The sequence below is a fragment of the Calidris pugnax genome, unplaced genomic scaffold (genome assembly GCF_001431845.1).
Source record: "Calidris pugnax isolate Ruff unplaced genomic scaffold, ASM143184v1 scaffold133, whole genome shotgun sequence".
NCBI classification, from domain to species: domain Eukaryota; kingdom Metazoa; phylum Chordata; class Aves; order Charadriiformes; family Scolopacidae; genus Calidris; species Calidris pugnax.
The window spans coordinates 763,708-775,402 of record NW_015090977.1 but is presented as its reverse complement, the minus strand read 5'-3'; the positions used below and the strand labels follow the sequence as shown (position 1 = coordinate 775,402).

Here is an 11,695-nt window from a genome sequence, read left to right as displayed (position 1 = left end):
GTGGGTCGGCTCAGCCTGCGGGAGGTGCCGGACCTCCCGGACATGAGGAAGCGGGGCGACGCGGGGCTCGACAGCCCCGACTCCGGGCTGCCCCCCAGCCCCGGGCCCGCCCCCCCGCCTTGGCTCCTCTCCTCCGGTAGCCCCGACCGCGCCGCCGTCACCACCGCCACCACCAACGGGCTGCCGGAGCCCGACCTCTCCGCTCCCGCCGCCGCGGTGAGTACCGGCACCGGCCGCCCCCGCCACCCCTTCTGCAGCGCCGCGGGACCCTCCGCCCCGGGGCTGCGGCCGGGAGAGGGACCGGTATCCCCGGGCACCCGCCGCCGCTGCTCCCGATGCCCATTTCTGCTGCGAGCTACCCTTGGAGAAAGCCAGGGCAGCTGCTGCTGAGGTTGAGCAATGGGGGAGAGTGGTGAGACACTAAGGGAACAGTGTCCCCCTTTTTTCTCCTTAGTGTCCCAGGGGAGAGAAGTCCCCTCTCTTGTCCCAGTCCTGCCCCAGTGGCCGAGTGAACGCCGTGCTGCCCCGCTCTGGTCCCAGCTGCCCCATACGTGTGCCTCCATGAGCCACTGTGCCCAACATCCAACATCAGAATGGTGTCCAACATCAGGATGGTGCACAGTCCATAGAGAGAAGGGCAACAGAGCTGGTGAGGGGTCTGGAGAGTAAGTGTTATGAGGAGAGGCTGAGGGAGCTGGGGGTGTTCAGTCTGGAGAAGAGGAAGCTGAGGGGAGACCTTCTCGCTCTCTACAACTATCTGAAGGGAGGGTGTAGAGAGGCAGGGGTCGGTCTCTTCTCCCAAGACACAGGAGATAGGACATGAGGAAACGGCCTCAAGTTGCACCAGGGGAGGTTCAGGCTGGATAGTAGGAAAAATTTTTTCACTGAAAGGGTTATCAAGCACCCGCCGCCGCTGCTCCCGGGCTCGGTCCTGTTGCGGCGGGGGCTGGGTCCCGCCACCCGGAGCGGAGAAGCCGCTGCCCCTCGGAGCCTGCCGTGATGCCGGGGAAGGCCGGGCGGGGGGCTTCTCCTTAGGCTGGCCGCACCGGGACCCCTCCAGGCCCCGCAGCATCCTTCGAGGAAAGGAGGGGGAAACCAGCCCCGGCGGCGCTGGGGTTACTGGGGGGGTGTCACCGGGGTGTCCGGTGTGGGAACAGGTTGGAAGGTTTCTCTCCCTTCCATGACCCCCTCCTGCTGCTGCCGTACCCGTTACCGTGCCCACACCGGAGGTGGGGTTGTTCAGTCCGGGGAAGAGGAGGCTGAGGGGAGACCTTCTCGCTCTCTACAACTATCTGAAGGGAGGGTGTAGAGAGGCAGGGGTCGGTCTCTTCTCCCAAGACACAGGAGATATGGTGTCCAACATCAGGATGGTGCACAGTCCGTGGCCCCGCAGCATCCTTCGAGGAAAGGAGGGGGAAACCAGCCCCGGCGGTACCGGGGTTACTGGGGGGGGTGTCACCGGGGTGTCAGGTTGGAAGCAGCTGACCCCCGTTTCCTTCCCTTCCACTGACCCCTTCCTGCTGCTGCCGTACCCGTTACCGTACCCACACTGGAGGGAGCTCACCGGGGAACCGGGGTGTCTGCAGCCAGGGCCGTGCTGGGTCAGGGGAGCCGGCGGTGCGTTTTAAAAGGCTCCAGCTTTGGGGCTGGCCCTCGCTGGTGGAAGGGAATCCCCTGTCCCTCCTGCCCCAGGTAGGGGTTGGGATGGCATCGCAGTGCATCTTTGGAAATCCTGGTGGAAAATGAACTCTTGTTTATTGCCGGGAGTGACCCTGGGTGGTTTCAGTTAGTAGTGTCGGATAGAGGTGTGCTAGTTTTTCACAAAATGATTTTTGAATGTTGAGGCTGAGCTGTTGGTACAAACACTTTGGAAACTGTGGGTCAAGAGGGAAGATCCCTTTTCCATAGGGATACCATGAAATCAGGAAAGGCTGCAGGAGAACCGTGTGTTGAACAGGAGAGATGCTCACAACCCCCTCACCCCTCACATGTGCAGAGGTGGCTTCCCAAACACGAGCGGGTTGTTTCCCTTCAGGGCCACTTTGGTTTCCTCCTGGCTGTGGGACATTGCCAGGCCGGTGTCAGCTCGCAGCGCTGCCTGGCCAGGAGAGGAGCATGGGGACCCTCAGTGGGAATGAGTTAATCCTTCCCAACAGGTCTCACATGAGTTAGGCAGGTTGGATTTAACGCCTTCAAATAGTAGTCACCGTGTAGCCATGAAACAAGGAGGTTTCTCACGGCAAGATGCCCTGCAATAATTTCCTGTTGTGATCTGCCCATGGGCATATCTGATGAATTGAGCAAGGAGAGCACTCCCATACACTGGTATGGGGTTAGCTACAAACTGAACGTGAGCTCGTACAGGGAATGGACTCCACGCTGCAGAAAGCTGAGCTGCACCCAAGGGGTTGTGCTTCTCCCTCGTTGCCCAGAGTGGCTCCTCTGAAGTAAGCTCCCAGAGTGAGGACTTTGTCTTTGGAAAATACACCCTGCCACATCTTTGGGGCTGTAGACCAGCATCAAGTCAGACCTGCAGGTTGTACCAGTAGGCATGTCTTCGAGGGGCTGTAGACCAGCATCAAGTCAGACCTGGAGGTTGTACCAGTAGGCACGTCTTTGACTAGCAGATCCTCTTGCATGTCCATGTGAACCTCAACAGCTCTGTACCAAGGGCTAAATAAATGTGTTTTCTTGAGAATATACTGAATTACACCATGTGAACCTCAACAGCTCTGTACCAAGGGCTAAATGTGTTTTCTTGGGAATATACTGAATTACAACATTAAAAGGATTATTTTTGCTTTTTTTTTTTTTTTGCAGAATTCTGTGTTCTCTCCCAGCCCTGTTCTCTCCAGCTGCACTCCAAGACTGTGTCCTTTATCCTTTGGCGAAGGAGTTGAGTTTGACCCTTTACCACCAAAGGAAATAAGGTAAATAGTGTGTTACAGTCATCTAGTTTGGAAAGAGTTACCATGTAAAGGAGTAGTTAGGCCTTATCAGTGCCTGTGAGTCAAGTTAATTTATTTGCAGAGCTATTGTTTCACGCAGCTGTACATTCCTGGACCTGGATATTAGTACAGACTGAAGGAGTGTTCAGCCTCTTTTAATTCCACGTGGTTTTTTTTCCAGGAAGACTTTCCTGTATTTTAGTCTTTTGCTTTTACTGCACTGCTGCAAAATGTTGACTTTCAACTGATTAACCAGAAGGTAATCGTGAGGGAAGATCTTAAAAGTAGCCATCTTTATAGGACTTTTACTAGGGGAAAGGAATTTTACTCTCATAACTTCATGGTTTTATAATAAGCGCTTTCTATCTTACCAGCTGTGGCTGGTTGTGTGAACTAAAAGAAAAGTTAGCATTCAGAGAGTACATAATTATTTTTCTTAATGGGCTGCATCACTTCACAGCCTGTGAATTACTCCTTTGAACATCATGATTTGCAGTAATGAGAAATGAAGGCTCCCAGCTGATTACTGTGCAGGCAGAAGTGGACTGATACAATCAAACGGAAGCCTAATGCAGGGGAGGGCAGAGGGAGTCGATGCTCTGCTGTGGGGACGGAGCCTGAGCTGGGGCTGGAATTGAAGGCGGTTAGAACCACGGAAAAGATAACACTGAGTTGTTGCAATGTGAAGGAGATGAAAACTTTCACAAACCAGGCACAGAGGATTTTCTTGCCAGCAGCGTTTGATGTGCAAATTGCAGCGTTTTCCTGCCAGTTGAATCTTCAGAAGTTTGCCTTCAGAGAGTGCCCCGTGCTGGGAGCGATAGCAGGGGACTCCTGTGTGCCTCTCTCCTCTCTCAAAGTGGGAAAGTAACGTGTGCTTCCATGGACTTGGCAGTCCAAGGAATTAGGATGCTTATGTGCAAAGCCTAAATGTGCATCTAGGCTTCTGGGTTTGGGCACTGGAGTTTGAAGGAGGTTCTTAGGTTCATAGAGCTCAGGCTTAAGATGATGGACAGGAGGGTTGAGAAGATGTTTGGTAGTGCTGGCAGCTGGACAAAGGAGTGCCGGGTGTGCTGCCAACGTAAGGATTTTCCTTTTCCCATAAATGAGTAAGAGACCAGCAGATGATGTTTGCGGGATGTGGCCATTGCTGTGTTGAGGTGGCAGGTCCAGGGCTGGGGAGCCACCATGGTTCCTGACGGCTCCGCTTGGTGGAAAATGCAGCCTCCTGTTCCAGAGCAGAGCTCACACACGTCTCCCTCCTGTATTTCAGGTACACATCCTCGGTGAAATACGACTCGGAGAAGCACTTCATCGATGACATCTATATGCCAGTGGGCTTAAGCGTTTCCTCTTGCAGCCAGACGGTCATCTGCGTCCCAAACTGCACGTGGCGTAACTACAAATCGGAGGTCCACTTAGAGCCCCGCAACAAGCCCCAGCGTTTCACCAGCACCACCATCGTCTACCCGAAGCACGCCAAGACTGTGTACACCACCACGCTGGATTACAACTGTCGGAAAACCGTGCGGCGGTTCCTCTCCAGCATAGAGCTGGAAACGTCGGAGTACCTTGGGAACGACTGTGTCCTGGATGGTTGCTGACTGATGGCTGTCTCTCCTCCTCTGATCCATCCCAGTCCCGTCTAACGTACTGTGCTAACTCTCCACTAGCTAAAGTGGGTACAGACCCCGACTTTCCGGTCAGGTTAAGGGAACCTTACCTGTCGCCATCTCTTTTTCAGCTCTTAATTCCTGCTTTAATCATCAAAATGGCCTGAACGCAGTTTTTCAGTGGGAACATAACTTAGTAAGGAACCTGTTTCTTTGCCTGTAAAGTCGTGAGTTCCCTCCCCTTCCCTGCAGTGCAGTAATCAGATGAAAATAAGGGGAAGTATTTTCCCAGACAAAAAAAATTGACAGGTAAGAAAGAACGTGGAACAGTGCCTGGCAGGTGGAAATCCATTTGATGCTTTGTGGTGATGTGCAAAAATAAGGGCAGTTTGCTCTCTTGCAGAGAATCTGCCAGGTCTTTTGGTTACAGATAGCCAGAGCTGTCATTCGTTTCAGTTTAGACCGCAAGACTGTTTTCTCTAGAAGACCCATCTCCTGGAAATTGCTGGAAAAAGCTAACAGAGGAAAAAATTGGAATTCTGCGTTTAGCAGAACACACAAATGTTATCCTATGGCATTCATGTCTGGTTTGAAACTGTGAGTTGGAAAGAGGAGGAATTCTGAGTAGAGCAGGAGGCTTAACTGCTTTTGCAGCTCCAGGCAGCAGGGAAAGGATCAGGTAATTTAAGTTCTTTAGATGAATGGCGTGATGTATTTTCTGTACTTATAATGACTTCTACAGCACTGTAGTCTGTGTAACACGCTAGCATGTAGTAGGACTTGTAATGAAGAGTATCAGGCCCAAAGTTATCCATGTATTGCTGGAGAGTCGGGTCTTGACAGTGTGGTGGTGGAAAAACACCAGTGCCCAGTTTTTACCGACGTACTGTCTGCACTAAGGGAGTTGTAACTAGGGAAGTTTCAGAAAATGCACCATGTATAAAGGGACCTAGAATGGAGGAGGGGATGCTGGGATCAGGTGTGAGATGCTGTCATGGTGGGGATTGTGAAGAGATAGATGGTAGCAAAGGATGGGCAAATTTCTATTGCATAGTGAAATCCACAGCTGTAGCTCTGCTTCCCTGTTGAGCTTCTCATTGCAAAAGGTCCGTGTCCTCTCTGGATTTTGGTGTTCAGGATTGTCACTAGGGTGGGATAGCATTTGGCTGTCTGTAGGCTGCTGAATAACCCCTCCAGTTCCAAGTGCATGATGAGTTTGTGGACCAAAGGGAGTATCTTCAGATACTATGAAAGTCCATCTGGATGGTACGTGCATTAGGTTATCAGGCACTTTGATGAAAATGAGATGGAGAGGTTTTTTTTCTATATTGGCAGCAGTGTAGTGTGGAGAGCATCCGCTTTTGGGAGCATGGCTTAATGTTGGTGGCTAGTGTGGTGTCGCAGCTCAGAAACACTTGGTAGACCTGACTTAGTTGGACATACCTTTTCCATGTATTCCAAAACTCCTCTGAGATGTGGGTCACCTTCTGGTCCAACATCAGCCCTGAACCTGCTTTTAAAGAGGGCTTCACCAGTGCATAGCCCCAAGGGTGAATTTTGTCAGTGGTGAGTTAGAAACCAGGAGCCTGTTCTTGAGCTGTACTTCACGTGTGTTTGTGCAAGTGTGATGAACGGTGTGGGAGTGTACTCTAGTGTGAACTGAAATGATTTGGGAGACTGAAAATGCAGCAGGAAAGAAGGCTTGAGTTTGTGAGGTTTGAGCTTTGGGGTTTTTTTAATATATTTATTAGTTCAAAACAGAACATCCTCAATCTTTGGTAGTTGCCTCAGAAAGCCAGATCCTAAAACAGTCCCAGGGTGACAGAGGATGCCAAAGTCAGGCAGGCATTGCTCCAGAGTTGTTAAGAGCAGCACAGTCTTTTCATTAAACATGTTGGTTTCAGACTACAGTATTTAGGAGATGTGTCTTAAATACATGTTGCGATTCTACCCAAAACATTGCCTCAAGATACATTTGTTGTGTGACAGAAGGCACAACTCGGCCCCTAAGTGTGTGAGGTTTCAAGTGGACAAAACTCTTCCTTGGGAAAGCTGTTGTGTCATTGCTTGCTTCGCAGTTTTGCGTACCTTGCTCCTGAAGCATCTGGTGCTGGCCACTGTTGGACACAGGACGCTGGAAGAACACGGACCCTGGATTGCTCCGACAATGCTCTTCCAATGAATTCATTTGCAGGACATCTAAAAGAAAATTATTTTAAGTTGTAATCATTAATTGTCCCTAGTTAGAAATGAAATGACCCTTACACTATGGTTTTAGAATAAAGCACTTGGTTTTTATAAAGCAAACAAACTTAATTATGTACCTCTTAAAAATATTTTAATTGGTAGAGATACCTTTTAAATTATTTATGTTCCAACATTTGCAAAGCTCTGATTAGCTCTGTGCAAGTGTTCTGATGTTCTGTCTGTGACGTTTCCTACTCCCCCTTATAATTTTCAATTTGTATTTTACTTTATTGGTAATAAATGATCTGAAAACCATCACATAGGAAAGTGTCTTTATTTTTCATTCAAAGCTTTTCAGTGTTTATTGTGGTATTTACTTAGTAATAAATTCATAACATATCCTGCTAATCCCAGCTCCTCTTGTTTCTCTTTTGCCATGTGTTGCTGTTGTTTACATATTCTAGGAGGGCGTTTCCTATATAAAACTGTGTATTCAGAAAAAAAAAACCCAACACCAAATGTTGTGGGTTTATCAGTTTAGTAAGGCACTTGAAAAAGTGCCTTGAAGACAGCTGAAAATCCTCTCCAGAATGTATTTGAGTCTTTGATCTGGTGTAGCTTTATTTTTACAGAGGTTCTGGTATGGATTTCAGGATATCCTGCAAGTGAAGCACTCATGCTTTTCAAATATAACAAGTATTTAACCAGACAGGAACTTCTTTTAATTTTGCTTAAACATGTAGGTGCTGAAATGCTACTTTAGTAAATACAGCATAAAATAAGACTAGAATGTGTTACGCATTAAACTTTATAAAAACTATTGTTTTGAGATAAATACTGTAGTGTTTTTCTGGATGCTTAATCTGTTCTTTAAACCTTTCCGAATTTGCAGGCGTGCTGATTTGGTTAGTATCTCTGGCAGACTAGTAATGGATGCAATTGAACAACAGCTAATTAATTCATAATGGGATTTTTTGCTTACTTTTTATTGTTCATCTGGTTATCTGCTTGCAAAAGCCCTAGATTGGCATGTAATGACATTATTGGAACCTAGGGAGCTTTGAAGCTATTCTGAAGCATGCCGCTGCTCCTGCGAAAAGTCTGTGCAGGCATTTGAGTATTATGCAGAGTTTAAAGCATTTAACAGGAGACAAGCTGCATATAAACATCCATTGTTGTATAAAAGACAATCCATTTGAAGATCTATTAAGAAAAATCTTTTAAAATCTTTCAGTATCTTTCAGGAGGGCTTCAGGAAAAGGGCCATCTACTTCTAAATACTTCCTTTAGTGTGGCCTGGGCTGTTTTCCTTTTAATATTGTAGTAACACTCTGTGTGATAGATGTTGTTTTAATATGAAAATTTGAAATAGGGGAGTACAAGGTAGTCTACTGCTTGGTGTGATTTTTAAATCATGTTGACCAAATGGGCTTCCAGTTAATACATACCACGATTAGCTTTATTCTGTTGTTATAGACGTCCTCCATTTTCCTTATATATATGCTGTGTTTTTCCAGAATGTCAAGTCTGAGGGTCTGATACAATGAATTTTTGTAACAAAATAAAATACTGTACCTAATGATCACAAGCCAGGAGGTGAGGGCTGGATTCCAATCCTGATTTTGCAGCTTGCTCAGTTTGAGTTTGAGGTAAGTTTGTGCACCTGCAAATCATTTTAGCATCCAAAGAAGGTTTCAGGTCATTCAGCTGCCCACACTCAGTTCCCAATCTGCCACAATTGTGAACACCTGAAAAGCTCAGGTGGCATGCAGTGAGTATTACTTTGAAATATACTAATAGCAATGATTAGAGATACTCCAGGACAAATAGGCAGCATGGAAAGGAGCACTTTTAATTGTTGAAGTAGTCCAAGTAGCATTCATATTTTAATTAGATGGTTGGATTGTTTTTAAAATAAAAATGTCCTGTTCTCTGCACAGATATAAGTGAGTAATCAGTACCAAGCTACAGAACTTGTTGAGAGATTTTGGGTGGCACCACAGGTTGCAGCTCAGAGACTACACTAGCTCGTTCAGCATTCAGGACTGGCTCATGCTTGCTCCTCCGGAAAATAACTGCAGCAATCTTCTTTACAGGCTGTGTGATCACTGCTTGCGCAGGGTGCCCTGTGATGAAGTAATGGGGAATGCCTGACATTTGGGCACGGCTCAGCAGGCAGATGTTGCTGGATATACGATTCGTACCGTTTCCTTCTGTTCATCTTATAGATACGTAGCCTTTCTTCCTCGGCTACGGGATCTTCAAGAATCCCATCCCATCGAAGGCTTTCATTAAGCTGAGCAGAAAGACCTTGATCTGTTTGATTAGAGTCCAAAATAATGGAAGTTGATGCTACAAGCTTCTTTATTTCTGCATCTGTCTGTTTTTCTTCTGCTTTGTTTTGGGCTGAGTCAGGATTCCTCCCAGGACTTGGGATTTCGGATGACGGAGGGGAGCGGGCCCGCTGCTTTCTGGTTTTGTGGTGGTGTTTATCTGTTAAAATGATAAATGCTGTTAGCAAAAAATGTATGAATTGCCTCTGAGGCTTTCCTGCTTATTTCATAAAGAAGATGATGAGACAAGTGCTTGCTTTGCCTTTATGTGGCCATTAATAAAAACCCAAATCTATAAGAAAATATTAATGGCTTAAAAATCTTAGTTTTAAGTAGAAAATATATATTTATCTGATTGGCTAACATAGCAATTGTCACACCTGTAAAATGCATTTATTGCGGCTGATAATGCATTAATAGAATTTATACCCTGGCATTAAGTTCACTGTGCTTGCCTAACTCAATTTAGGCAGGAAACTGATTCTTAGTTGTGGATTTTTTGTAAGTTGTTGTCCATTAATACAGCAATCAATGTGATTACTTTTTTTTTTTTTTAATAGCACAATTTCTGGAAACTTTCAGGCAGCTTTTGTACTAAGATACTGGAAGTGAATGGCTACTCCTTTACACGGAAGATTTTTTGAAATTAACCTCCCCTTTCTGTAGCTGTAACAGCAACTCAACCTCACTGATGGGAAGTTAAATCAGTGCCATGACTCATGCCCGTGGAACGGTGAATATTTAAACAACTATAGTGTAGCTCACCAAAAGAAAACCACTAAATATTTACAGCATCCCAAATCTTATGCAGTTTATGAGATGTCCTACTTCTTGACAGATGTCTTATGCCTCCTACTGCTTATGCTGTGTAGTTACATGGTCTCCGTCTCTTTTTTTTGGCTAGATCTGTAGCTGTATATGAAATGGTATATATAAATGGGCTACAGGTTCAGTGAAAGGTTTTAAAGTGCCATAGATTATCTCCTAGGGAAGGCTGTTTTTTCTCTTCAAGGCAGTTGTCCTGCAAGATGGAGGGAGACTTGAGCACCACATCCTCTGGCCAGCACAGACAGGTGAATTGGAGCTGCCTTTCTGCTGGTACACACACTCCAGCTGGGCATCCCTTCACATCTGCATGTCGTCAATTTCACAAACATGCAACGGTCACCTACCAGCCTGGTGCACACATGGCTTTGCCATGTCTCTTTCCCTCCCCAGGCCTGCCTGGACCCTGCATGGGAAGTTTTGGGGACAGTTGTGGGGAGTGCGGGAGCGTCATGAGGGATGGTGGCCTTTGCCCACACCTGCTGAGGTGCCCAGCCCAGCTCACCTGCCCGCACGCTGGTCTTGGTGGTGGCACTTCGGTGTAGCAGTGGCTGCTGCTTCTTTCTTGGTGGTGGCTTCGTGCCGGGGGTCTGTGGTGGAGGAGGACGCGGGCAGCTCCTCACCCCCCGCCGCCTGCCTGCACCGCTTTCCTGCCTGTGGGGCCTGGCATGGCCCCCCACGGCTGCTCTGGAGCCTGGCGGGGAGCAAGGGAAGGTGAGCAGCAGCCCTGGGCCAGCCTCCCTCCATGTCTGTAACCCCCCTCCGTCTTCCCTCACTTCAGCACTTCCCCCTCCATCTCTCCTTTATTCAGCACTTTGTTTCCCCTCGGCACCTTCCCTCTCCTTTTCCCCTCAGGTTTTGCCCTTCCTCCTCCATCTCCCCTCAGCTCTTCCCCTCAGGTTTTGCCCTTTGCCCTCCATCTCCCCTCAGCACCTTCCTCCTCAGCTCTTCCCCTCAGTGCCTTCCCCCTCCATCTCCCTTCAGGTTTTGCTTTTCCATCTCCTCTCCCCTCAGTGCCTTTCCCCTCCATTTCCCCTCAGGTTTTGCCCTTCCACCTCCTCTCCCCTCAGCACCTTCCTCCTCAGCTCTTCCCCCTCCATCTCTCCTCAGCTCTTCCCCTCAGTGCCTTCCCCCTCCATCTCCCTTCAGGTTTTGCTTTTCCATCTCCTCTCCCCTCAGTGCCTTTCCCCTCCATTTCCCCTCAGGTTTTGCCCTTCCACCTCCTCTCCCCTCAGCACCTTCCTCCTCAGCTCTTCCCTCTCCATTTCTCCTCAGCTCTTCCCCTCAGCACCTTCCTCCTCCATCACCCCTCAGGTTTTGCCCTTCCATCTCTTCTCTCCTCTATGTCTTCCCCCTCCATTTCTCCTGAGCTTTTCCCCTCAGTGCCTTCCCCTCCATTTCCTCTCAGATTTTTCCCTTCATCTCTCCTCCCTCCCCTCGCTTCTTTCCCTCTCCATTTTCCCTCAGCACTTTCCCTTCCCCCTTACCTTCCCCCTTCACCTCTCTTCCCCTCAGCACCTTCCCTTCCATCTCATCACCGCCTTTCCCCTTCCTTTTCCCCTCAGTGACCGCCCATCAGCGAGGTCTCCAGGGCAGCCATGGCACAGGGGCAAGCCTGAGCCTGCCTGCTTGGCCGGGGCCCAGCGCCATTGCTCTGGGTGAACAACCCTGTCCACCACAAGTTTCCTCCTGCTGCGTGTGTAAGTACTGGGGCTTGCCTGAGGTAATATGGCCACACCAGACACTATTAGTTTGTTTGAGGCAGTACAGCCCTGGCAGCACTTTAAAT

At 48.3% G+C, this 11,695-nt stretch overlaps 2 protein-coding genes across 2 annotated transcripts; one reads left to right on the top strand and one right to left on the bottom strand.

Annotated features, from left to right (window-relative positions):
- Positions 1 to 3: 3 nt before the first annotated feature.
- On the top strand, positions 4 to 7,066 carry FAM101B (family with sequence similarity 101 member B; the record flags this gene model as incomplete). Its single annotated transcript, XM_014953000.1, has 3 exons — positions 4 to 216; positions 2,821 to 2,930; positions 4,222 to 7,066. Coding segments are annotated over 3 exons (654 nt in total), but the record flags the coding sequence as incomplete, so codon positions are not given.
- Positions 7,067 to 8,798: 1,732 nt separating this feature from the next.
- LOC106894367 (chromosome unknown open reading frame, human C17orf97) lies at positions 8,799 to 11,436 on the bottom strand. The gene is made up of 3 exons (XM_014952998.1): positions 11,394 to 11,436; positions 10,412 to 10,600; positions 8,799 to 9,241 (listed from the first exon to the last, which is right to left on the bottom strand). Exons 1-3 carry the CDS (start codon positions 11,434 to 11,436, stop codon positions 8,799 to 8,801), a joined length of 675 nt encoding a protein of 224 aa, XP_014808484.1.
- Between the last annotated feature and the right edge of the window lie 259 nt (positions 11,437 to 11,695).

Bases quoted from the DNA above. Each gene is read 5' to 3' on its own strand.
- LOC106894367 (XM_014952998.1), bottom strand. From the start codon at position 11,436: ATGGAAGGGAAGGTGCTGAGGGGAAGAGAGGTGAAGGGGGAAG. The intron at 10,601-11,393 runs GTAAGGGGGAAG...GCTCCCCGCCAG, and splicing joins AAGAGAGGTGAAGGGGGAAG to GCTCCAGAGCAGCCGTGGGG. The intron at 9,242-10,411 runs GTGAGCTGGGCT...TCATTTTAACAG, and splicing joins CAAGACCAGCGTGCGGGCAG to ATAAACACCACCACAAAACC.